The sequence below is a fragment of the Lactuca sativa genome, chromosome 9, assembly GCF_002870075.4.
Source record: "Lactuca sativa cultivar Salinas chromosome 9, Lsat_Salinas_v11, whole genome shotgun sequence".
Lineage (NCBI taxonomy): Eukaryota > Viridiplantae > Streptophyta > Magnoliopsida > Asterales > Asteraceae > Lactuca > Lactuca sativa.
This window is the reverse complement of record NC_056631.2, coordinates 120,232,777-120,259,530: the sequence shown is the minus strand read 5'-3', so window position 1 is coordinate 120,259,530 and position 26,754 is coordinate 120,232,777. Positions and strand designations below refer to the sequence as shown.

The 26,754-nt window shown below is 32.1% G+C and overlaps 2 protein-coding genes across 6 annotated transcripts; both read right to left on the bottom strand.

Annotated features, from left to right (window-relative positions):
- Nucleotides 1-4,749: 4,749 nt before the first annotated feature.
- Nucleotides 4,750-13,531, bottom strand: LOC111896562 (calcium-transporting ATPase 3, endoplasmic reticulum-type). 2 transcript variants are annotated; one of them, XM_023892530.3, is made up of 33 exons: nt 13,276-13,531; nt 12,873-12,923; nt 12,718-12,751; nt 12,281-12,298; nt 12,057-12,193; nt 11,775-11,849; nt 11,558-11,603; nt 11,331-11,390; nt 11,142-11,222; nt 10,944-11,029; nt 10,757-10,858; nt 10,523-10,678; nt 10,382-10,440; nt 10,143-10,287; nt 9,381-9,488; nt 9,138-9,290; nt 8,940-9,044; nt 8,662-8,858; nt 8,471-8,582; nt 8,256-8,354; nt 8,032-8,177; nt 7,886-7,943; nt 7,697-7,789; nt 7,535-7,585; nt 7,322-7,453; nt 7,113-7,214; nt 6,973-7,027; nt 6,802-6,887; nt 5,960-6,108; nt 5,363-5,468; nt 5,226-5,279; nt 5,071-5,119; nt 4,750-4,955 (listed from the first exon to the last, which is right to left on the bottom strand). In XM_023892530.3, the coding sequence occupies exons 1-33, from the start codon at nt 13,306-13,308 to the stop codon at nt 4,888-4,890; spliced, it is 3,006 nt and encodes a 1,001-aa protein (XP_023748298.1). In that variant the 5' UTR covers nt 13,309-13,531; the 3' UTR covers nt 4,750-4,887. The 2 variants fall into 2 exon arrangements, with proteins under 2 accessions (XP_023748298.1, XP_023748299.1); XM_023892531.2 differs by lacking the exons at nt 11,775-11,849; nt 12,057-12,193; nt 12,281-12,298; ... (1 more) ...; nt 12,873-12,923; nt 13,276-13,531 and having other exon boundaries at nt 11,544-11,603.
- Nucleotides 13,532-18,717: 5,186 nt separating this feature from the next.
- Nucleotides 18,718-21,922, bottom strand: LOC111896577 (peptidyl-prolyl cis-trans isomerase FKBP62). 4 transcript variants are annotated; one of them, XM_023892544.3, is made up of 13 exons: nt 21,681-21,922; nt 21,353-21,439; nt 20,994-21,251; nt 20,803-20,883; nt 20,641-20,721; nt 20,366-20,569; nt 20,173-20,262; nt 19,927-20,102; nt 19,729-19,851; nt 19,508-19,654; nt 19,263-19,390; nt 19,064-19,184; nt 18,718-18,931 (listed from the first exon to the last, which is right to left on the bottom strand). In XM_023892544.3, the coding sequence occupies exons 1-13, from the start codon at nt 21,889-21,891 to the stop codon at nt 18,833-18,835; spliced, it is 1,806 nt and encodes a 601-aa protein (XP_023748312.1). In that variant the 5' UTR covers nt 21,892-21,922; the 3' UTR covers nt 18,718-18,832. The 4 variants fall into 4 exon arrangements, 3 of the variants coding, with proteins under 3 accessions (XP_023748312.1, XP_023748314.1, XP_023748313.1); XM_023892546.3 differs by having other exon boundaries at nt 20,994-21,246; nt 21,681-21,832; XM_023892545.3 differs by having other exon boundaries at nt 18,849-18,983.
- Between the last annotated feature and the right edge of the window lie 4,832 nt (nt 21,923-26,754).

Here is a 26,754-nt window from a genome sequence, read left to right as displayed (position 1 = left end):
CAACCCAGTAAGTATGAGAGTTATCAAACCACGACTTGAACCTCAGAGAGTACCTAACCAACTCATAAATAGGAAAGGCTAAGTGTCCATAAGACCATTGACTATTAAGAATCAACCAAAACCATCCTCAAGGATTGATGCCCCTTATCCTGAATTGAAGACTTACTCGATCAGAAACAAGCAAAGATCAATTTCCCACTGGTTCATAACCCCGTAGTAAGAAACTCCCAAGACAACTTAAGAATTATAAGACCAAATACATCACACGACCTTAACCTTAGTGACAATAGTGTTCGCCATACAGGTTAGAGGCACTACTTTTGGGGCATCAAATACATGATCCTCATTATCCACGACCATCCATTCACTTCAACATATAGGACGCAAAAGCAGAATGCCTCTAAGTTGGGCTGAGATGACCAACACCCAACTAACCCAAGGAGCAAGGTAACCTTACAAAATCTCATCTAGTGAAATTCAAAACTTCAATGCCATTTAAGTTCATACTTTCATATATTGAGATTCAAACCCCAAGCTCGATCCAATAAGCCAAACTCAATCATCTTGGGCCTTAGCCCAAGAATTTTCAACCCAAACCCCTTAATTGGACCAATACCCTTCCTAAAACATTATTGGGCCTTATTGGGCCAAAAAACCCCTCACATTGTTTCTATGGGCCGAAAACCCAATTATTTAACCACATTGGGCCGTAAACCCGTAAGTTGGCCCACATGGATCAAAAAATTCCTAATGGGCCAATGCAATCTTAAATCCAAGCCCAATAGTCTTTTTATTTCCCTTCCTTTCCTATTCTCAGTGCTAACCAAAAAAAAAAAGAGAAAACAAATACAAGGTTTGACTTGGTGGTGCCACCTCCCTAATACCCACCATACAATAATGCAATTATCTTTCATATTTCCATGTAATCTTGTATTACCCAACAAATCTCTATACACTCACCTCTCTCCTCTCTTTCTCTATATCAGCCAAACACTCCACCACCCTCCCCGCTTCATTTCATTTTTCAAACTCTCACTACATCACATAATTCTCTCATCTCTCTCTCTCTCTCTCTCTCTCTCTCTCTCTTTAAAAACACAAAGAACTCTCTCTTCCACTCTACAAAAACCGTGTAAAGTGGGTGTGTGTGTTCTTCAAGGAAGTTCTTCTTCAAAGATCATAAGCTTGGTAAGTTTACTTCACACTTAAGTTGTTTAACTCCATCTTATGCTAAGATTTTTCCTTAAAACCACTTTATTTTCGAGTTTGTGATCCTAGAACACCAAAACTCCACAAATCTCTTCAAAGGAGCTAGCTAAGGTCGAAAACTCACTCCATCCTTCCTCTTCAAAAACCTATCTAACACCAATGTGAGCTTCATACCCCCATATTTTCGTATTTTTCATGTTTTCGAGGGAGGATACAAGTCAACTCTCATTTAACCGTTGTGTTATGTGTTTAACTTTTAGATCATTACTTGAACATGAAGTTTATTACTTAGATCTTCATAAAAACCATGATAAAAGTATGTTTTGTCTTATATATTACATGTAAACTTTTAGATCTGAGATCATACAACCTAAATAGCAAAAACAAGTGTTGTGTTCAAAATTTATAACCTAAACTCAAAAATCAGCTTTTAACAGAAACGTTATTGTCTAGTTTCGGACTGTTTTGACCACCTTGATGGTAATGTTTTTCAAAAGTGTTTTACATGAAAAAGGTTCAGGTTTATACCTTTAAAATGAATACTCGCACGCGTCCATACGATTTTTCTACAATTTTTGGCAATTTTTACAAAACTGCCTATCATTTCCGAAATAATTTCGGACCAGTCTATGAAGATGAACATTTTCACACTGGTTTGAAGCCATTAAAAATTATAATAAAAATTGTGAATAAATTACGCTCATTTTGTAAACTCTCAGAGTTTACGGATCCGAATTTCGACTTATGAAGATTTTTCTATAACTTTTCTAAAAAAAGGGATAGAAATATCAAAAAAAAGAAATTGTTTTTATCATGCTAAAAGCTTTTATACCTGTGTTAGATGCAAGTTTGTATAACTTATATATACTTTTAAAGCATCTAGTTATGTTAACTTATATATATTCTTTCCTTTAATGGGCCTGGAAAATTAATATACATGTTTAGTGGGCCTTAGTGTCCTTTTGCATGTTTAGTGGGCCTTAGTGTCCTTTTACATGTTTAATGGGCCTTAGTGTCCTTTTACATGTTTAGTGAGCCTTAGTTGTCCTCTTACATGTATATTGGGCTCGGGATATACATTCATATTCCTTTTGAGCCTGGAAATAATATACATGTTTAGTGGGTCTTAGTTGTCCACTTACATGTTTATTGGACCAGAAATATACCTTATATGTTGTCTTCTTTTTCCGCGTAAATTCGATTAAGGATCTAGTAAGACGTGTCGGTTGACACCTATTGAGTGTACGATCGTAGTCTGTAGTTATAACCAGAGTCTCCTGGAGGGAGAGTGGGAGTTTGTGTGTAGATCTATACGAGGTTGACACCCCACACCTGAGTTGTTCAATACAGTTAGACTAGGCCAGTCTAGGGTGACAAAAACCTTACCTTATTCCGTCGGCGTCCGAAAAACGTCATGACGAGCGAAATTGTCATTATTAGTATGGTTACGACGACTAACTTGGAGAAATTAACATTATAAAATTTACGGGAAACCATTCTCTTTTCTTTTTGTTAAAAACCGTAACCTATACGCGTTGGTACTCAACCTCGGGGGTTGAGATTCCAGCATTCTCTTACACAGACAACATCGGGTTGTTTGGGATCATTCTCTTTCTATTTTCGCAAACATTAACACATGTGCATTAATATAAGATCGGACACAAATATTTCAAACCTTTTCTTTTTAGAAAATATCGGATTTTCTGGGAATATTCGCTTCAATTTTACAAGAAAAATATAACCTAGGACAGGCATGCAAATATTCACAGTTTTAGAATGAGACTTACAAATTATTTGTATAGAAATATCGTATTTCTGAAAACACTATGAGAACTACTCTAAACAAGTACAAAACCATTTTTATACAAAAATGCTTATGAACTCAACAACTTTTTAGTTGACGCTTTTCAAGGATCCAGTAATAGGTAATAAGCTCAGCTATGAGATCAAGTGGTGCGACTTCAAGAAATTTTACTTTTCTTACTTTTGTGTAACTGATGAACAAGTTCAATATGTAAACTATGTAAGTGTGTATTTCCAATGTATGATGGTTGGTTGCTATGTTTCATTCATATTCAATTGTTATGATACTGTACATGAAGTCATCCGCCCCGGGACGTTTCCGTCGTCCCGGTTCGGGGGTGTGACAGATTGGTATCAGAACATTGTTTATAGTGAACTAGTATATATAATCATACAAGATATACAACTATAAATACAATGGGACTAAAAACACTCTGACTAAAAGTATACCTTAAGAATATAAGTATCTTCTAAAAGTATACATACTTGATAGAACCGTATCATAATAAGAACGAAACAAATGTATTTAGATGTTGAACACTACAATCAAACATGGGCAGTTATGTAATCATATTTAGGATAAATATAGTCTGATCAACTATATTACCAAAATGGGTAAGAAACTTTGGTTTTTATCTATAATTAGGTAATCATGTTTTTTTCGTACATATTTGACCAATAAACTTGTGTGATCTGTTCATAATAGAGTAATATTACCGTAATTACCAATCATATTACCATGTTTTGAACAGGTCAAACAAGTTCAATGGTCAAATATGAACGAAAAAAAACATGGTTACCTAAATATGGACAAAAACCAAAGTTCATTACATTTCTAAGTCATTAACCCTTCAAAAAAACTAAGACTCAAGTGAAACTTTTCCGAAAATATTATGACTTTTCTGACAATTTCCCTATTATTATTTTCATAAAACAATAATTTTTTCTAATTAAATACAAAAGTTGAATTTATTTATTGATAATCAAATGCTTAATAAATATTCAATAAGTTTCAACTTGATTGACGCTATAAGATAGTATGCTATTATCAATATCACTCGATTATGATTCTTGAGAATATAGATCCAACAAATATTGCATTGAGTTTGCACACGTAGGATTAGCGCAACAAGCTACTTTCATGCTACAAAGGAAATGATGTTAGAGGTCATCTCGATACACCAATACTATGAAGTTGCTTCTTTTCAATCAGATTACAAGTCAAACTAATTTAACATTATAAGTCAACTAATTTGACAGGCAAAATAATTTTATATTTTGTATGTTTGGTTTGTTTAAGGACATTTCATATTATATTTCTTCTTTTTTTTTGGTTATTTATATCTTTGTTTGCAAATTCTCTATATATTAAACGTGGGTTGATATTTTTTATTTTTTGTGTGGCTATAAATGATCAACACGCAGAACTTATTATTTTCTGTCAAAGTATGTTGCTATTAAATGTATTTTTGTATGGTCGGTAAAAATTTTTTCTAAATAGTAGTGTTCAGATGCAAAAATTAACAAATGAATAAATAAGATTAAATATATATATATATGCACAACTCTACATTTAAAATTGTTTTGTATATATAAATACAGCTATGCGAAGGTGATATTTGTTATGTTTTGAATGTTTTTCTTTAGTACATGGAAAACATATATTAATATGATATTAGATTTTTTCAACTTTTTTTATTCTATTGATGACATGCAAATATGAAATGAAATCAACAATTATCACCAACTGCTCATAAATATGTATTATAAAGTCGAGATCTTTTTTTTACAACAAAATTAACACCTAAGGAAAAAGGTCTCTTCTAGTATAGTGTATGTTTGAGTAAATGAATAATATATTGGAGATCCCACATGTCACTTATCGCGTACTTCCCTTTTGGGAAGTAGATCAGCGCTCCTAAGTCTCAAATTCAACTTCATGCCTACATTTAACACACACACACACACACACAAAAAAAAAAAAAAATCCTTGAATAATATTTAAAAAGAAAATTGAAAATGTTATCCATGTAAATGAAAGAAACCATATCATCATACCAATTGAATTCCGGGAGAAAAACTTCAAAATCTCATCAATAATTATTACCTATATACATATCATAAGAAACAAAAACAAAGAAATTTTAATGTTAGAAAAATTACAGTGGTCTACAAGAAATAATTTTTTTTTAAAAAAAAAAAAAAAAACTTACAGGAAACGATAAATATAAAACAGTAGTCCACTCGTCCCATGTCAAAGGTACAACCTGAAATGGAAAATGAAGTTTAAAACATATTATTTATTTATTTATTTATTCTCTGAAATGATGTAGAAAAAATCAAGACTTACAGAAAAGAGAAGTGAAAGTGGTTGAACATATAAAATGAGGCAGTGAAGTAACATAGTCACCCCAATAGAACCAACAAGCCATAAATTACTCCAAGGAGGTATAACCCTGAAATTATATTATTAAAAAAAAATAAAAAAACTCATTATTCATTATTTTTTAAAATCCTCTCAAAAAGGAATTCAACCAACCATGTACAAAAAAAAATGACGGAATAACAAATGAAGGAAAATTCATAAAAACTAGTTTCTCTTTTTTAGTATGATGTAAGTGAATAAACACGTCTGAATGAGTAGTAAATGACGATTGTATCCCTCTATTAATGAAAAACTGTTTCTTTGTTTGTGTGATGATGAGAGGTTCTGTTCATATAAAGTCAAAAGAAACACACACATATATCTCTCTCAGTCCTGAAGTCAAAAAACGACAGCTCCTGACTAAAAGTAAAAAAGCAAATACAAAAGGGTAGGATATGGATGATGGAGTCAAATCAATCAATCAATGAATGAATGTAAATAAAAGTAAGTATTCCTAAAGTAGAAAGAGATAAAGTTTTGATTTGGAATAGGAAGTAAGGAAATAGAAATAACAATACTGACATTAGGGATTGATTTTCACTGAGATTGTTTAAAGCATTGAACATTTCGACAACAACAAGCACTGTCATTGCAACAGTTGAGGGGTGTCGATCACTGAATATACTGCAAGGATATGTCGTCTGACGTGTCAAACAGCTGTCAAAATTCATCTGCATAAATAATCATGAAACAAACAAAATGTAAAAAGCCTACACTTTTTTTTAACTATTATAATTATTAACTTTATTTTTTATATAAAAAATATGAAATGGATTGACCCACTCCATGAAGCCCATCAGTCCATCTCTTTCTCTCTGATGCCCACTGATATTTAGTGGTTCCATTTGTGTATAAATCATTTTTCTATTTTTTTTTAATTTAATAAACAATAAAAAAAAATAGTAATAAAAACCAAAAAAGAAAATATAAAGGACAATTTAGTCTTTTCGTGTCTGTGAAGGACAAAAAACGCAATAAAACCAAACCACAAGGAGCAAAAACAAAAAGTTAGGGACCAAACACGCAATTTTTGACCAAACCACAGGGACGATTTCAGTAATTTAATCCAATAATAATAGAGTTAAAAAATGATAAATATATAAAAATAAAAAGCTTTTTACATTTATTTGTGTATTAAGTAACAATATAGCATCCTCCTTTCATTTCTTTATATTACAGCATTCTACTTACTAAAGCATCATAGTGACACTTTGAAAAATCTACCCAAGTAGAGCACGCATATTAGTTTGAATTTTTTTGTTATTGTTTTAAGATTTGTATGAAAGTTGTGAAGAAATCAATGATTTGAGCCTTATTATTATTATTATAAGAAGAATGAATAGTTAATGTAAGAAAGGATTTACCAGTTCAGTATAAGGTATCTTTGGACCCGTATCTGAGTAAATAAACCACCATATGAAACCCGCCACAGTTGCAAGTCCAACATAGGCTGCATAAGAAATTGAAAATTACAAAAATAAAATAAAGATACCTTTTTTTATTAATTCAACATAATAAAAATTAAAAATGAATACCTCCAATCACTAAATAACGGAAGAATAGCCACCCAGTGACAACAGCTTCATTAACCTGTGATTCAAAAAGTTAATGTTATGTAATATATAATAAAAATAATAATAATAAGTTAATAATGAGAAAGAGAAAAAGAAAATACCTTTCGAGGTTTAGCCTTCATAACATCTGAATCTTGCTTATTGAAGCCAATAGCTGTAGCTGGTAATCCATCAGTAACCAGATTAACCCAAAGTAGTTGCACCTGGAACAAGTGATGGAGAGAAGTGGTAAGATTTAAGAAAATGGAAGGACTAGTGAGGGGTAAAAATGTAATTTCACAATGATTGGATTGGATTGGAAGAAGCTTACAGGGACAAGAGTATCAGGTATCCCAAGCACAGCTGCAACAAAGATACAAACTACCTCTCCAATGTTTGAAGAAATCATATATCTAATGAACTGCTTTGTGTTATTGTATATAGCTCTTCCCTCTGCAACAGCCTATCAATAAAAAATAAATTAATTAAAAACAACTCTTTTGCTTTTGCAAATCTTTATTACCTCAATTCACAAGAAACTTACTGCAACTATTGTAGCAAAATTGTCATCAGCCAAAACCATGTCTGAAGCACTCTGATAATAACAAGTGATGATTAATAATTTATTAGTATATATATTATAACCATAAAAAAGTCAACAATAAGAAAGAGTTGACCAGTCAAAAAGTCAGAAGAAGATAGATACCTTTGCAACTGCTGTGCCTGATCCCATGGCAATTCCTATATCTGCCTTCTTTAATGCAGGTGCATCATTCACCCCATCTCCAGTCATGGCAACCTTCAAACAAAAATTCATTTACCAATTCTCAAAATGAATTTTTTTTTTATTTTTAAAAAGATTCTACTTAAAATAGAAATTCTGCATTAATCTTACGACTTCATTTTGGTGTTGTAGTGCTTCCACCAGCATCTTTTTATGAGATGGTTCAACCCTGAATGATTACAACAAATCAAATTCATTTTCCTTTTGCAGATATAAATAATTAAATATAAAAAATATGTATGAAGAATTGAAGATACCTGGTGAAAAGTATCATATGTTGGAGTGCAGATGTCTTTTGAGAAGCTGGAAGCTCTTCAAACTCAGAAGCAGTGAAAGATCTTCCCACAAAATCATCCAAGTGATCAAAAGCACCTATCTTTCTGCATAATGATTCTGCAGTAGTCTGCAATTTTTATCTCCAATTAGAATAATAATAACAAAATTTGATTTTGAATGCACAAAAAGTCAGTTAGTTATTTACCTTGTTATCCCCTGTAACAACCATAACACGTATGCCAGCTGTCATGCATGAGAGAATAGCATTTCTGACTTCCTCTCTTGGTGGATCCAGCATTCCAACCTTAAAAGTAAAAAAAAAAAAAAAAAAAAAAAAAAAAAAAAAAAAAGGGAAAATGAAAATAAAATAATTTGAGATTGAGAATTGGGATATGGAAATGGGATAGAAAGCATACATACCAACCCAATAAATGTAAGATCTTTCTCATCATGTAAGGTGATATTTTGGTGACCTGTAGGCATCCTTTTTAAGGCAAGTGCAAGGCATCTTAATGTATCTTTTCCTGCAAAACTGAAACACAAAAAAGTAAAAAATCAACTCATGTAGTCATGTAAAATTTAATATTGTTGGAAATAGAAAATGAAATCACCTGGAAAATCTAGATTCCAGCTCAGCTCTGATATTTGGAGTTAGAGGAACAGTAGAACCATCATTGTTACAAAGGATACTTGTACATTTAGAGAGTACACTCTCAGGGGCACCTTTGGAAAACATAATTTCAATCTGTTTTCTACTACAAAGAACACTCATCATCTTTCGATCACGAGAAAATTCCAAAAGAGATATCTGCATCCAAAAAAAAAAGAATCAATAAAAGAAAAAACATGATTATGATTATGATTATGATTATGATTATAAAAACCAAACCTTTTTGAACTGATTTTCCCAATAATGATTACAGTAAGATGCTCTTTCATGCTTTGTCAACATATTGAGGGCAGAAGGCATAGAGTCAAAACCTGGAAGACCAACCTGATAAGATTTCAAAAAAGTCAAATAACAAGTTTGACTAAAGTTGAAATTTTATAAAAACAAGTTTAAAATAAAAGAATCAAATGAATCAACCTTTTCTGCTAATATACGAAGAGCCACTTCAGTTGACTCCCCAATTTTTTCATAGTTTCGTTTGTCTGGATTGTATTGTATAACAGACTCATTGCAGAGAGCTGAACACATGGCAATGTGAAGAAGACAAGGAAATTGAGCAGGAAAATCAAGCTGCAAAAAAAAAATGTTATTTATATTTATATTATAGGAAAGTTTAAGTTAAAACTTAAAACTGAAGGAGATTTTTTAGCAAAAATAAACCTGCATCCCTGAGTGATCATAAATAGAACCCTCTGGTGCATAGGTTGTACCACTAACACTGTACTCTGAAGCTGCAACTCCATGATTTACAGAATGAAGCACGCAAATCTAGGAATAAAAAAAAAAAGAATAATAAACAATACAAGTATGGTTGGTATTGATTAGAAACTACTGTAAACTTTCAGCATTTTTTAAAAGTAAAGTTTTGAAATAAATACAATCAAAATGATGAATAAGTAATTTAATCTATAATAACAAAAAACATAGAGACTATAAAAATTGTAATTATCAATCATAAACGGTTAATTTTAAACAATATTGACTGTTTTGTTCGTAAGTCTATCATTGTTTTTAACTCTAAGATTAATGATAAAATAATCATAAATGACAATATCATTGTTTTATTTATTAAAATCAGTAAGATAACGTAAGACATACATCAATGGTTTTTGTGTTAAAAGATATTTGTAATCAGTTTGTGTTTAGAAAAACATAAATGACACCTGTCACACCAAGTATTTGTTCTTAAAAATTACAGGATTAGTCCCTATAACAATAAATAGACATTAATGGTGACCAATTAATTTCATTACATTTATATGAAAAAAAAAAGGGAAACTTGTTGTGTATAGTGCCATAAATTTAAGAAGTTAAAACATGCCAAAAAGACAAGTGGATATTAAATAATTTAAAAAAAAAAAGAGAGAGAAAATGACAAGTGTGTGATTGCATGAGAAGATGACATGTGGCAAAAAGGATCACCTTTGAAACTGACATCATATTGGTGGTGAGAGTACCAGTTTTATCACTGCAAATGACTGTAGTACAACCCAATGTCTCAACAGAAGGCAATGATCTCACAATAGCATTCAAACGAGCCATTCTTTTAGTTCCAAGAGCCAAACACCTGTCATTATCATTTCATATATAATAATAAATTAATAATGAGGTAATAATATTAATAATAAAAATTACAATTTACAAAATCACAAATCACTCACGTTGTAACAACAGCTGGAAGGCCTTCAGGAATTGCAGCAACAGCCAAGGCAACTGCAATCTAGTGAAGTAAGATAAATTAAATTAGTAACACATTCACTGAGCATGAAACTTTTATTTTTATAAAATAATATTTAATTTACCTTGAAGTAGTGAACAGCACCTTGAAAGAATCCTCCATGGATAGGGTCACGAAAATGTCCAATATTCACAATCCACACCAGTATACATATACCTGCTATAACCTTTGCTAAGAAAGTACCAAATTCATCAAGCTTCCTTTTCAGTGGTGTTGCTTCCTACATCCATCAACAATCAATCAATTAGGGTTTCAACTTTTAAAATATTATGAAATATGTATACATGATGAAACTTACATCTTCAGTTTTCAACATGGAATCACGTATGCTGCCCATTGCAGTATTAGAACCAACACCAACAACAACAGCTCTTGCTCTACCAGCAACCACCACTGTTCCCTGCCCAACATCCCGTATCTTCAATTCATTAATTCTAATTTATATTAAATAATTCAAAATAATTTTTAATGTTTCAAACTCATACAGAGAATAGGATATTGGTTTTGTCTTGATACACTGCATTGCTTGTTACCATGGACTCCAGCTCCTTTTCCACTGATGAACTCTCACCTGTTTTCCAAAACACAAAATTATCATCATCATCATCATCATCATCATCATCATCATCATCATCATCATCATTATTATGTTACAAAATGTAAAAGACATGTAAGGACAATACCTGTAAGAATGGCTTGATCAACACGTAAATGGTCACTTAAAACCTCAATCATTCTCAGGTCAGCTGGAATTTTGCAACCCACTATTCATTGGAGAATCCCACAAAAAAAAAAAAAATTATTGTCCATTGATGGTATTATATATTATTATATAGATAGGGAAGATATTATGTAAAGATTATAAAACCTACCACTAACTTCAACAATATCCCCAGGAACTAGTTCTGTTGCAGGTAGGATGGAGAAGCATCCTGCAAAGCTTTCACAGATGAGAAAATATAGCACACAATATTTTAATTCTTATCTTGGATAATAAATAAGTTTGAATCCAAAATACAAAGTAATTAATTAAATTTAAATTAGAATTAGAATTGATATATAAAACGAAGCCTGTTAATTGATACCATCAAATGTTTACCATTACGCATGACTGTTGCAACATCTGCTTGATACGCCCGCAACTCCTGCAAATTAATAAAATTATAAAGAATGTTTGTGTATATTAAAGTAAAAAAAAAAAAAAAAAAAAAAAAAAAAGGTTTAATAAGATCAAGAGATCAAGACAATGAAAGCAAGACACAATCACACAAGGAACATTGAATAAAACTAGAGTTAGCTGATAAGAATAAGATTACCTCCAAAGCCTTTTCAGCATTTGTTTCTGTAATTACTCCTACAGCAGCATTTGCAGCCAATATCATGAGTATAACCTGCAATCCATCATAATAAAATGTAAATCATGTCAGTTGTAGTTTTTGTACATACAACATAATCTTTCAAGTCAAATCCACTATAATCACATAGTATTCTCATAGGCTATAGCTGTATAAACTATAAGGTAGTGTTTATGAAGTAATCAAAGTTGGAATTAAATGAAGCATTTCAAATAAATGGAAAAAAAAAAAAATGAATCTTACAGAAGGCTCCAGAAAAGCAGTTAAGCCTGTTTCTCCATTGACCAGTGCCAAAAGAAAAGAAACAACAGCTGCAGCAATCAATATCTTAACAAGCAAGTCATCAAATTGCTTCAATACCAATTTCCAGAAAGGAGTGCCTGTATACATATACAGTGAGATGCAATTAAATGTAGTGAAATTCAAGTGATTTGATTAAATCAAAAATGAAGGTGACCTATACTTACTTTCTTCTTGAGGCAACACTGCAAAGAAAAAAAAACAACTTATTAGAAAAAGAGAATATAGCCTAAATTTATAGTTGACAGAATACTTATTAAGCCAAAAGAAAGCAATGTATCAAGTTACTTATAGTATAAGTACACAGTAAATTATGAAACATGAAAGCTTGCTTTCACCATGTAACACCTTCTTCAGATGGTATACAATCAAAATAGAGGAAGATTAATCAAATAGCAAGAAATCTAATTCTAAGCTATGTATTCTTTATTCTTTAATTTGTATCCATTGCTTCCATGTCGATTTCCTCTCATTTTAACCATGGAATCTTGCTCCCTTTTATGAAAAACTTACAAACAATATGATATATAATTCTTCCTAAGTCACTCACCAATCCATTTGATCAGACTTTACTAGCCTAAAATAATAAAAATAGAATGCATACCATTACTGCCATAAATCCGAGCATGACTTGTCACCTACAAGTAATAATAATAAATAAATAAATAAAAAAGAATCTTTAGTGAAAAGCCAAATCAAACTACAACTGGAACAGAAGTTTAGGAAAATGACCAGTGACTAGTGACTACCACTGCATACCTGGATATCAGTAAGACCTTTTGTGGGATTTACTCCAAAAAAATCCAGGACCTGCATAAAAAACAGATACATTGCATAAACAGGTAGAGAAACAAGACTACACATTGGGCTTTGAGACGGAAATTAGAGCACATTTAGCTCATCGTGTTAGAATGGCATTATGTAACTTTCGATTACTATTTCTAGATTCAGCACTAAGTTAGCAAGATTGCTCGATTATTGCTGCCAACAATGAACAGTATTGGATCATCCACCCACTCCGTCACAAGAAAAAAAAATAGTCACATACATTTCCATATGAGTTAAAAAGGAAAAACCTCAACTTGGCTGGAAGACAATGCTAGAATTTGGGAGAATGGAATCATAAAGTTCACAAATTGTGCCCTAAAAAACTGAGTAATACCTCAGGAACAGATCTGGCGAATGCGTCCTCCATTGGAGAGAGGACTGGCCTGGTGATCGAATCGAGTGTGGTGGATTTTCAGGAGGAAGATTATTTGTGTTTATTGTTTGTTAAGATCTTGCAGCAACTTGAAGAGATTGACGTTTCGAGTAAGGGAAGTAGTGATCCAGATCACCGCTAGGGTTTTTGTAGTTCCGACGAACAGAACGCCGACGTAGGATTTACGTTAATTATCATCTCAATCGATGTTTTAAAAACCGGTTTTTTAGATCAACTCATACAGCGGAACCGGTTTTTTACTTTTTTATACATAACTATATAAATCATAAATTTGAGTTTTTACAAGATTCAAACGTTAAAAGAATACATACAAATAAATTGTAGATCACTTCAAATACATTAAAAACTTTCTAACATTTATTATATGTTTTTATTTAAAGAAAACTATATACATTTAAAAAAATCCATCAAAGTTTATTATGAAAATGGTGTTTTTATTTGGTTTAACCGGTTCAACCGGTATATTTTGATCGGTTCAATCGGTTTTTCTAAAAACCGATCGGTTCAATTCGATTCAGAAATCGACATAAATCGGTGATAGTTGAACCGTTCCATTCTCTGGTTTCCCGTGCAACTGATTCGCCCGGACGGTTCAAACAGGTTTTTAAAAAATTGATCTCAATTCTCAAGTGTCGTCGTATGCTTTTAGCGTTTTCCAATTCCAAAAATTTTTAGATTTAATTAATAGATACTAATTATAACCGTAATTACTATTATAAAATTAATTAAGTTTTATTATAAAAAATAAATTTAATTAATTATTTTAAATAAATCTCCTAATCTAATAAATAAAACCATTTTTACACATGGTAGTCTATTAGCACCCCCAATAAAATTATCTCGCCAATTACATGTAAGTGAATTTTCAAAATTGTCTTTATATCTTTAAAACTAACCCGCTGTATTACACGCTCTTTATACTCTTTGTTTTTGTTAGAGATGGCAACGGGGGCGGGTATTACACGGGACCAGTCCCCAACCCCATCCACGAATCCTCATTTCAATCCACATCCCCATTGAGGAATATAAATAAACCCTCATCGCCACCCCCAACGAGGATTGGGAATCCCCAACGGGGAATCGGAGATTTATTTTTCTATTTTAACGTGAAATTTTTTACATAAAGAAAAACTCTAAATTTCAATTTTACCATCATAAATTTAAAGATTTCACAAAATGCAAAAATATCCATAGATTTCATAAAAAAATATAAACAAATTTTCTACCAAATTTAAATACATACATGAAAATTCAAGTAGAAAAAAAAATTATCAAAGTGATATTTGAGTTAAAATAGATAAACAAAATACAAAAATTATACATGAGTTTAAATTAGATAAAAGAATATATATATATATATATATATATATATATATATATATATATATATATATAATTTCAACCAAATAATTAATAATGAGTTAGGCTACTTGGATCAGATTTTATGTATTGTAAATTGTAATATAAATATATGTTTTGTATTATATTTATATATTAATATATACTGGGGTCCCCATCCCCACCTTTTTATTCGGGGATTCCCCATCCCCGGTCAACTTAGGGATTCACCGGTCAAAACGAGTGCGAGTTTCAGGTTCCCCATCGGGTATGGGGTTTTTTGTCATCCCTAGTTTTTGTTAATCCCATAAATTGAGGAACTAATCCATATATTTTTGGCAATGTCTCTCCTTCTCTCAAACCCTAACAGTCGTCAGCCACATCTCACGCAATAAAAGGTATGTGCTTCTTTGTCATCGCTTTTATAATCTCTCAAATATTTGATTGATCATTTGCATTCTATTTTCTCATTGATGTTTATTTTATAGTTTTACGTGACATGTTCTTCAACCCTTTCTCTTCCTATTGAATGATTCTGGAAACAGCTATAGGTAGTGCTGTAAAACTCGTTGAATTGGTCGATTACTCATCTGAGTACTCGCTACTCGGCCTCTTACCGATGCGAATTGCAAAATCCCGAGTACTTCCCGATCGGGCCCTTACTGAACTGAGCAATGTTGTAAAACCCGGTCAACTCGGTGATTAATATGTATAATATAATTAATGATTTATTATTTAACACGCTCCCATGTGATTATTACTACGTATATACATCTTAAATTTTCAGTAATTATTTACGAAGTGAGACCATTATGTGTTTTTCAGTTTTTGTGTATTCACATGTATTTAATTTTGTTGTATATTTCTATCAACTTATGATTTTGACATATATAATGTCTCTAAAAATATTTCTACATGAATTACTGAATCCGAGTATTGCCCAAGTACTCCCGAGAACTCGTTACTCGGTAGTCGGTCGAGCAGGTACCGAGTAACGAGTTCTACAACCTTGGCTATAGGTTTATTGGAAAAAACTTTGTTAAGGGTTTTGTACATGAAGTTTTATGGTAATTTGGTTTCAAAGAAGGTTAAAATTAGAAAGTTGTATCTTTACGGAATGCTATTCGGATCCATAACACTTACAATCCAAGTTATTTTTCTGTCATTTATTGTATTTAATCGCACTTCACATTATCCGCACTAAGCGACAATTGATAAGCCATTGATTTTGCCTACGTTAAAATATATGACGAAACCATTAAAAAGTGAGATCACTCAATTGATAATGTTTTGCTTTTGTATCTAGAGGAGTAGTATTGATCTTATTCCCTCTTTCTAGCTCACTCTCAAAGCAAATAAAGGTAAGTCTTGATCCGAAGACTTGAGTTGTTCCCAAAACCTTAAATTAAAAGAAATAATGTTAATCTAATTTGGATGAAAGAATAAGCATATTAGGCATTTGAACACAAGAACTTTAAAAATTTTCATTACTTGCTGATCAGGTTTGTTTCTTTTTCGTTTTTCTAATTTTTTTGGCATATAAACCCTAAAAATTTGGTCGTGTCCAAGCCATGCATACTCTTACATACACCCCGCGTATGTGGATAAGTCTCGTGATCTGGATATGGGTTGGTTCATCAAGCGTACTTCTAGAGTACGCCCCACGTACTAACTAAGGGACCAAAATGTAAAGTTTTTTCATTAAGGGGCTAAAAGGGAAACTTACCAAAATACGAATGTTATAGTAGTAGTCTTTACCTAATTTGCAACTATTTTTTTATTTTATAAAATTCCAAAAATAATTTATTTTTTTTATTTCTCGCTTTTATTTTAGCATAACATTTAACCTAGGACGTTAGCATGCATGCATTTTTGTTGTCTATTTATTATCACCCCTTTGGATTCCATGGAACATGTTCATAATTATTGTATCATTATTGGTCCAATATCTTGTTCGTTACCCCACACATCGAATCGGGACCACTAGTTCGCAGTTTGGGAAAGCATTGTGGAATCTAAAATCATAAAATTGATGATGATGTGTGTATAGTCTCGTTTTCGCAATCCAATAAGTTTAGAAAAACATTTAATCCATAACTATGAGCATAAAGCTTAGTGAGTTCCCAAAATACAATATACATACAAACATGGCCTTCAGCACGAAGTTGGTTTACCCCCTTGGCCTTTAGCAGAAAGCTTTTCCACCTTAACCTTCACACATATAGTTGTTGGAAAGAGTGTCCAATATAATTAACTATTGATAATATTCCTAATGATGACAAGGTCTTCTTAGGTTTCCCTCAAAGCTCAAATCAAGTAGAATAAATAAATGAGTAATTAGTTTATTAAGTATTAGTGTTTAATAATTAATTATAAACTAATTGGAAAATATTTTGGAATTAATTAACAGTTTAATTAATTAAAGGATTGAATATCAATTAATCGATAGTTGATTAATCAAGAATATTCTAGATCCCTTATAAGAGTAAGGGGTGGACAAAATCTCTCTTGGATAAGAGGGGATTTCAAAATTGGTATTCCATCCCACATGGGTTGGAGTACAAAACCTAGGAACGGATCCAAAGCTATAAATAGGATCTTAGGGATTTCATTCTTCCTTACTCATTTTAGCTTGACTATTCGTCATCCTTCTCTCTCCCTATTGTGGACACACTCTTAGTGAGATTGTCCTACCTCATAGTCATTTTTATTCTACTCTTTGAGTTCATTAGGTATGAACCAAGAAAGGGATTTTGGTTTGGATCCTTTCATCCAAATAAGGTGGGCACACACATTGTATCAAGCTCGAAGGTCTCTAGCTGCAAAAGAGGTATGTAGTTCTTCCTTCTTGTTTATGTTTTCATATGGTAGTCGTAATTAGTATGAAACTTAGATCCTTAAGTTGCATCAACACATATGATGTTCATATGTTTTCGCTGCCATGATCAATGTGTTTTGTTGCATAGAAACCTTAACAATAGTTGGTCCACCCCTTTTGCCTTTAGCACAAAGCTAGTCCGACCTTTTTGGCCTTCAATATAAAATTCGTCTGTCCTGGCCTTCAACACATAGTTGCTTTGCCCCAAGTATATTGTTCTACAACAAATAGTTGGATCGCCCTCAACTCAACACATAATATGTCGACATACATATCAAACATATACACTAGCAATCCAACACCATAAGCAATTAAACATAAACACATCCTATCCTACAAATGATACATACTGTAATATAGAGTATAGTGAGGAATCTCACACGATCTAAATGGCAGAAGCTTAACAGTAATCTCAGCAACCGAACAACTAACACAAACTACCTAATGTCAAACTAAGATCAATCCTTAACCAAACACTCAATTCTACCAAGTTTGACCAAAAGTCAAATTGGTCAAAGAAAATATCTAAACTTTAATACCCAAAAATGACTTAGATGACCATATAACTTGCATGAGTTAATGGACAAGGACAATATGTCAACCTTCAAGTCCAAAAGATCCAAGATCATTCATAAGTGTTCAAAAAATATTTGAGATCTTAACTTCCGTCACTTCACACAAACCAAAAACCTCGTTTTGCTAAATATTAGATGGGAAAATATTGTTCCCTCGTATTATATTTCCATTTTATACCATACTTATTAAATTTAATAACTCAAATTATTATGTTTACATAATAAAATATAAAATAATTACTTTATCGTAATGCTAATTACTAGATGGGAAAATGTTGTTCCCTTATATTATATTTCCATTTTATACCATACTTATTAAATTTAATAACTCAAATTATTATGTTTACATAATAAAATATAAAATAATTACACCATTGTAATAATCTCGATGATAGTAAATATTCCTGATTAAAAAGTTATTGTAAACTTTATATATAGTTTATGAGAAAAAAAAAATGATATCGAATATATATAAAAAGTGTGTTGTTTTTTTATTATGTTTGATATAAACCATTAAACCTTATATGTTAAATATGTATGTGCCTTTTTCTTGTGAGATTCATCTTAAAAAGAGACCAAGAAAGAAGGATGGATACAAGGGGAAAATGAGCCTTTTTCTTGTGAGATCCATACATAAATTTACAAACACCTTTAGCATCAAAATACCCATCAACTAACACACACACACACACAAAATACAACAATTTCAAGATGAATCCACAGCCATTTCATTGTCACCTTTTTCCAATTCCATTCCCATAACACCATCCTTCTCATTCTTCTCCACTTTCTCAATCTTTGGTCTCTGCCACATCAGTTCATTCAATATTAGTGTTTGACTTTGACTTTGACTTTGACTGATGTCAATGGAAAAAAAATATAAGTATTTTATAAAAAGGAAAACAAAATTAATTGAAAAAAGAAGAAAAATCAAAACCTTGGTTTGTATAGAACAATCGTTAGCCATTCGGGCAAACATATTTGTATAAAGTTTAGCATCTCTTTTGTTACTCTCAGCTTGAAGTTGCTTTAAAGTCTTGTGAATAGAATTTACCTCCCTACAAAATAACAAAAACCAAAATGAAACTACAAAGGTTTAAAATGACCAAAATGACCTCCAAATTTGATAGTTTTACCTGTTTTGTGGATCGGCTTCCAAGGCCTTCTTGATGTCTAATTCCGCCAATTCATAATCATAACTTTCCATGTAAGCTTGTGCCCTTCTGTATAAAGCTTTCACATTGTAAAACTCAACATCCAACACCTGTTGGAAACAACCTTGTATAATAATAATAACAATAATAATAATAATAATTAAAACTTGGAATTGTTTTTTAAAAGGATGATAAAAAAAAAGTATAATGGTTTTATGATTGATTACCTTTGAACATAAGATGATTGCATTTTTGTGATCATTTAGTTTGAGGCTACAAGCAGCAGCATTCAACCAGCATGAAACTCTTAATGATTTCACAACCTTTTCATCATAATCCCCAAACTGCCCTTCTTCACTAACATAATCCACTGCCTAAAAACACCACATGTATACATTATCAATGATTTATATTTATATAAATAAAAAAAAATTAACAATCGTTTTACCTTGTCGTATTTTTTAGCTGCTCTTTGATATTTACCACTTTTATAAAGAACATTTCCTTCTTCTTTCTTCCTCCCGGCTGCTTCGATTCTTTCATGAACATCCATCTCCCATGGACCCTTTTCCTGCCAAATGACCATTTTACCCTTTATATACATATATGGAATCAACCTTATGGTAAACTATGAATGATAAGTTACCTTTTCAAATTGGATCATTTCGACTTCATAAACTAAATTTGAAAAGGGAGGAATTACAGCCAAATCAGAGTTTATTTCTTGGCTTCCATATCCATATTCATGATTGATGCTTAATATTGCTTGCTCCCCCTTCTTCATTGTTGCCACACCTCGGTCTAATCCGCCAATCACTTGTTCTGCAATATGACAATGTGGAGGGTATTTACGTCTTTTGCACAAAAAAAAACTGTCATGTAACTGACTAACCTTCATCTGTAATGAAGTTTAATGGAGTGTCTCCATCAAAACCCTTTTTCTCAAACACAGTTCCATCTTCTAGCTTAGCTGTATACCTAACTACAAAAAAAGGAAGAAAATACAATGGCTAAAATAAATATAATATTAATAATAAACAAAAAGTATCAAAAAATCCATATATGCAAAATGATTATATACTTACTAAGAACAGAAGCACCTTCATTTGGAATGAGAGCACCTTCACCCTCTTTCACTATCTTCTTAATCACCTTTGAATCATTTGTTATATCAACTACAGATTTGAAAGATACCAATTCTAATGCCACATGAAGCATAGAATTTGGTGGAATTGAAGAGAAACCATTGGGTAGTGATGTAATTGTAACCCCTTCTTCACCAAAGGCATCTGTGGTTCATAAAAAGTTACATTATTTATCAATTTTCATTTAAAATTATATTATATTTGTAGAACCTTACACTGTGGTTGAACAATTAAATCGGCTTTCTCTTCTCTTGTCATGGTCTTAATTGCTTTTGGAAGTGCCGAACATAAATGACCTAGTAAGACAGTATAATATTATTTTAAAAAAATTTGGTTACATGAAAATAAACCAATTACATAATTATTTATTTAATTACCATCTTTCAAGTAAAACTCAACACCCTCTTTTGGTGATTCAGTAATTACAACACCATCAGGTAGCATCACTACATACTTCACTGCATTAACCAAAATCAGTCACAGATTAGATGTATTTTCACATCACTTGTTGTTAGTTAACAATCTCTTCTTGATATAATCTGGAAAAAGAAGAAGTGCAAAAAACTACCTTTAACCTCATCCAAATCGCCAGGTTGTCCTGTTTCTTCCCCCTTCTTCACTACTCTCTTAAGAATGCCACCATCTTTACAGACATCTAATACTGTGATCCATGAGAGAAGCTCTACCTCAAACTGAATGATGGAATTGGGAGGAACAACATTTGTGCCTGAAACTCCAAATCCCAATTGGGGAGGCAATGTAAACAATGCTATTTCCCCTTTCTTCATTGTAAGCACTGCTTCATCAAAACCAGAACATATCTGACCTGATTGGGAATGTGAATGTCAAACCAAAGAGACAACAGATGAGAGATCACATCACATTGTTACAGAAAAGGGAAAACAACAATGGTGAACAACAACTAACCTTGGCCAATCTTGAAGGAGAAGGGTTCCCCTTTTTCTCTAGTGGAGATAAATGTTGTCCCATTAACCAAACTCCCCACGTAATGAACTGAATCCATTCAAACAATTGATTATTAGCTTAACATAATATTCAATTGGGAGAATGATAGTCAATTTGGTAGCAATAGTATTATATGTTGCAAAAAGCTTCTTTGTTTCTACGAGAAATTATAAATGGCAAATGCACCACCTGCTTTGGCATTTCCAAGTGTGGCGCTAGTGATGGGACGGAGGTAGTAGTAGAATAATTTTGTTTTCGATTATGAATAGAGAGTAGAAAGTAAGTTTACCGGTGGGTTCATCGCCGAATTCAGGGGTTTGGAAACCAGCACCACGGCGGAGGAGCTTCTTTTTTAGGCCAGTGGAGTTGAAAACACGCTCTTGACCGACTGTGAGAGGCGGAGCCGATTCGATCACCTCTCCTGGTTCTTCATCACTGTCGATGTCTTCGGGTTCTTCCGCCATGCTTGATATTTTTAGTCTTTTCGTATCTTCCGCCATTACAGAATATACTCCTGATAGATATGTGTTTTCTTCGACTCTCAGATATTTATTTTGGCTGTTTGTTTTTAAGAGAGGTAAATGTACTCTTTTTACGCATCTACAAATAGGTAAAATGATAGGTGACGTACTAATTTTTTTTTTTTTTTTTTTTAAGGTATATTAGACCACTAAATTTCATTTTTAACTTCTAATTAAACCATTTTTCAAAAAATGAAAAAATCAAACGGTTTCGGTGGTTACCTTTGTTTAGATGGAAATTTTCAATTTTATAAAAAAAAAAATTAAAAAATCATATACTTTTTATGTACGTGGCTTTTCCTTTTCCCCAAATTTAAAACTCATTCCGCCTCTTTTTCCTCCTTACGAATATGAAGAACCATCGCCATCGTTACTTCTTCTCCGGTCCCAGAACCAACCCTAGACACCTCCTTCATCTTCGAGATTTTGAGCTTCTACGCCTGCCACCGATTGAGCTCCTACGTGGCATGTCATTGATCGAAGCTTCAATTTGTGTAAAATTTTTGCTGAAAAGTTGTTCCAATTGTTCTCTATCATGCCTCTCTATGAACTCCTTCTATACTTCGAGTTCTTCGGTCTCACAAAAAAGTATATCAATTTCTGCTTTTTATTATTAGATAATGGATTTTGTTCTTGATTTGGATTTTTTCATGATTTCCCGATTTCAAATTTTGGGTTTTGTTATGATTTTGATTCCGATTTTTGCATCTGAGAATTCATTTTGTTAAGATTTTGATTTTGATTTTTGCATCTGCGAATTCGTCTTCTTTCATATTTGTTGCACAAACTTCGTTTTTTGCATCTATATATCTTTGATTTGGATAGTATTCATTTTTTTCATCTGTGTTCTTTGACCTCTAAAGAAAAAAAAAATAAGAATCAGGCTTCATTAACCATAATAATAATAATAATAATAATAATAATAATAATAAAGAAATGAAAAAACACCTTTAAAAAATAATATGAAAAAATCAAAAGAAAGAATTAATGACTTAAAATGATAAAGAAACTTTGTAACCTGATTATATTTAGGAAACAATGTCTTTCTTTTTTAAAAGTTTGACAATTAAATTTGTTTCACATGTTAAAAAACATATGAAATTACCTATAACAACCGTTGATATTACTTTTTTTAAAACTGATAAAACAAATTCAATGGTCAAATATATATAAAAAAATATTATTGGGTAAATGTAAACACTAAACAAAATTTATTATTATTTTAAACCAAAAAAAAAACCGTAAGCAACACTAAATGAGATGCTACAAAGTGTTTTTCTTTGATCCAAATATTTGTTCTCCCTTCCTTGTGATTCTAAAAAAAAATTACTACTATAATAAAAGTCAAAGAACAAACAATGGTCAAAGTCTTGACTTATACAATACACAACCTTATGACCAAGGCATAATAAAATGTGATTGAATCATTCTTTCTTTACGGTTAATTATGCTCTAAAAAAGATCCATCAACTGTTAGGCAACAAGAAAATAATGTCAACGCACAATAATCAAGAGTTTGGTATTTATTGCTACTTGTTGTCCACAAAGAAATGTAGGTGTATTGCTATGCTAATATGTGTGGGTAAAGAAATAACATTCATGAAACCAATCTTATAAACATATTATTAATAATATGTTACACCACCAAATGCGTACAGTTCCTTTACCAGTACCTACTACTTTCATGAAATCAAACTTATACAGCTTAAATGGCAGAGCTATGAATCCAACTCAGTGTAATTTGTAAATATATTTTTTTTGCCGGTAAATAGTAATAAATATACTTGGATAATCATAATATAATAGCTACAAAATGGTATCCTCTCCAAAACTACCATCTAAGATTATTTCACTTGAATAATAAAGGGTAAGCAACATGCAGGTGGTTCAAGGAACATCAACTACACAAACAAAGAGAACTTTTTGTTTTTTGTAATTTTAGTTTTACACAAAAATAAAATAAAATTTGAGAAGTAGATCCACCCTGATGCCTTGTCTAATAAGATAGGAAATCTAGATCCAACTTTTATGAGACGAATAAGGAAGGCGTTCACATCTTTTGCACATACAAGAGATCAGAGGAGGTCTATGTCCCACCTTTTTGGGTGGAGTGAAAAATTGTAACTCCCCCTCCCCCCATTAACATCAGTTGAATGGTCGCCATATGGAGAAAAATCTTTTAGGGTCAGAATGATATCAAGTTAGGAAAGAATTTCATTGAAAACTGCATTGCATCCAAACACGTTGCTCTTTCAACTTCATATGAGATGAGATGAGAAATAAAACTCTATGAATCCACCAGCTAACAAAAATCATACATGTGTATGTACTCTTCTATTGCCCCTACAATTATATGTCAATATAAATAAATCATTAAGCAATGCATAAAACTACTCAACTTCATCATGCAACACAAATCATCAAGTACCATGTTACCACCAACCAATAATATCAATGGAACATACTCAACTAATCATACCATTATTCCAAATTCAATAATACCAACAAACTTTGTGAAGAGATATTAAAGTGAAAAGTAGATGGAAAGGGCAAGGCTTAGCCGTCACTGACTAAGCTGAATGCCAGGTTTACCAAAAAAGACTCTGCAAGGCCTAGTTTGTTAAGAATGGAAGTGAGATGTGTATACAGATGATGCACATTCAGCTCAAAGTTTAGAGTTGTCAAAACCATTTGCTCAGCTTCAATCACACGTTCTCTGTATTCATCAAACCATTCATGTTTAAAAGTTGCACATTAGATAAAAAAAGAATCATATAAACTGCTAAAGGGGAGTTTGGTTGATTGGTTCACATGAATGAGTTGAAAATATAACAACTCTCCATGGGGAGTAGATAACAGAGCACGTTGAAATCTTGCTTGTGGAAAATTTCAGAGGATACTCTAAATACATTATTCAGAAGGCAAGGTGTCTCCTCATACTAAGCAACAAGGAAAAGAGTAGCAGTAGCAATCAACTGCTGGATAATAATTGTATAAGTGATAACAACAAAATGTATAAAGATTATATATCAAATTCTTGTAATTTAAAAAAAGAACACATAAAGAAAAAACTTCTAATATAAGTGAACATGATTTAGCATGGGAATATTTACTTATTCACCAAAGAGAAATGGTAGCTTACAAATTTGAAGAAACGCACAACATTTTAGCATACATTTTTGAAATTAGATAATATAATAAATGTACAACGACAATATTATAATAAAGATGAAATGTTTATTTTAGATATTGTTACTAGTATTAAGATAATCAACCATATATGTGTTAGTGTATTTCCAATACGATGTGTGTTGATCCAATTTCAAAGAAGTCACTTGTAAAGAATACAAGTAGTAGTAGTGTGATAGGAATATCGAAGGTCATTGGATATGACAAGCATGAGTTTCTTTGAATGTAAAGAGGATCCATGGATTGCGCAGACAAGGCCCACTTAGGCTTGATTAGTGACAAGTAGCAGCAAATAAATGGCTTAAACTCAAGTAGGGGAGAATCGACCTGTACGATAGAGGTGTGAAGAGTAGTTCGACTTTCGACAACGAGGTCTAGGAGAGATTGCGTCGCAAGTAGGTAGAAGTTGTTTCAGTGTTGTCGAAGAAGAGAGTCTTCAGATAAAGTACCCATAAGTTATGAAATTCTTGAAGTGTTTCTCAAGGAATAGTTAAGATCTCCTTCCAGGCATTAAGTAGGATTTAGAAATTAGCCAGACTCCCAGCTACGACTCAAATAGCCATCTAGGTTCATTCCTTCACGAATAAAGGATATATTCTTGTAACAGAGCATCATGAACATAATGGGCGTCATAGTTTACCATAGAAAGCATCAAGTGCTCAAGGGATACACCAAACTCAGGAATTTGATTTCAACCATAGTAAGAAATTAGTTAACCCATGCCAAAGGATTTTAGCAGTAGGATCGACATCAAAGGATATAATGTTTTCGTAAGTGCGATTAGAAACTCATAAGAGTATACCATTCAAAAAGGACTATTCCAACTAAGAATATGGTAATTCTTCAGTGTTATTTTAGGCTTCAGGGTAAACTATGCATTTAGTTTAGTCATTCCTTTAGTCTATAAGCATAAAGATTAATAGAAAACTAAGATCGAATTTCAACGTTCATGGACTAACATAGGGATATAGTTAGACTTTAGCACCCATACAATATTGATTAAGGACCTCTAAATCAATTATAATCTCAAAAGTTAAAAAAAGCAAAGTTCTATTGTGATAAGTAGATATGAAGGAAGGAGGATGACTAGGTTCCTTTAGGACAGTCAAATAATGGTTGTGAGTCTTTAAAACCACCGAAGGGTTGATCGTGAGTCTTCAAGCCTGGGGGTGATGAAAAGAGCGATTTGAATTCGATTAAGGAAATTATGATTTTTAGTAATTTCAGTGTAACACTGTGCAATACAGAAACTGAGTTTGAGATTGGTCGATTTTTAGGAAAAAACATTCTAAACAAGAGTTGAAGATCTCGTTAATTGGAGTCCATCGATATAAATACAATCGAGAACGAATGTCGTATAAAAAAGATATGAATTTGAAATGAAGATGTAGTCTAAGCCTTCTAAAATATAACTTTAAAAATAAAATGAGAATTAGCAGAAGAAGTCTAAACGAAAGTTGTAGATCTCATCGATAACTATACGTGGAAAAAAAGAACATCGAAAATAGATCTCATATAAAAGAAGTTACGAAATTTACAAAATATGCATTTTGCGTGACGTGCAGTGCATGCCGGGTGCACGACGCACACTTCTAGAAGCAGCACGTGGGGCACCAAAAAAGTGACACGTGGTACCCTAGAGACCAACGATGT

What these genes read in the sequence shown, in the direction of transcription:
- LOC111896562 (XM_023892530.3), bottom strand. Translation starts at nt 13,308, where the DNA reads ATGGAGGACGCATTCGCCAGATCTGTTCCTGAG. An exon ending in ATGATCACTCAGGGATGCAG is followed by an intron (nt 9,291 to 9,380) that starts GTTTATTTTTGC and finishes TTTTTTTTGCAG; the next exon opens with CTTGATTTTCCTGCTCAATT. An exon ending in AGATACCTTATACTGAACTG is followed by an intron (nt 6,109 to 6,801) that starts GTAAATCCTTTC and finishes TTATTTATGCAG; the next exon opens with ATGAATTTTGACAGCTGTTT.
- LOC111896577 (XM_023892544.3), bottom strand. Translation starts at nt 21,891, where the DNA reads ATGGCGGAAGATACGAAAAGACTAAAAATATCAAGCATGGCGGAAGAA. An exon ending in TGAAGGTGCTTCTGTTCTTA is followed by an intron (nt 20,263 to 20,365) that starts GTAAGTATATAA and finishes CTTTTTTTGTAG; the next exon opens with TTAGGTATACAGCTAAGCTA. An exon ending in CAATCATCTTATGTTCAAAG is followed by an intron (nt 19,391 to 19,507) that starts GTAATCAATCAT and finishes TGTTTCCAACAG; the next exon opens with GTGTTGGATGTTGAGTTTTA.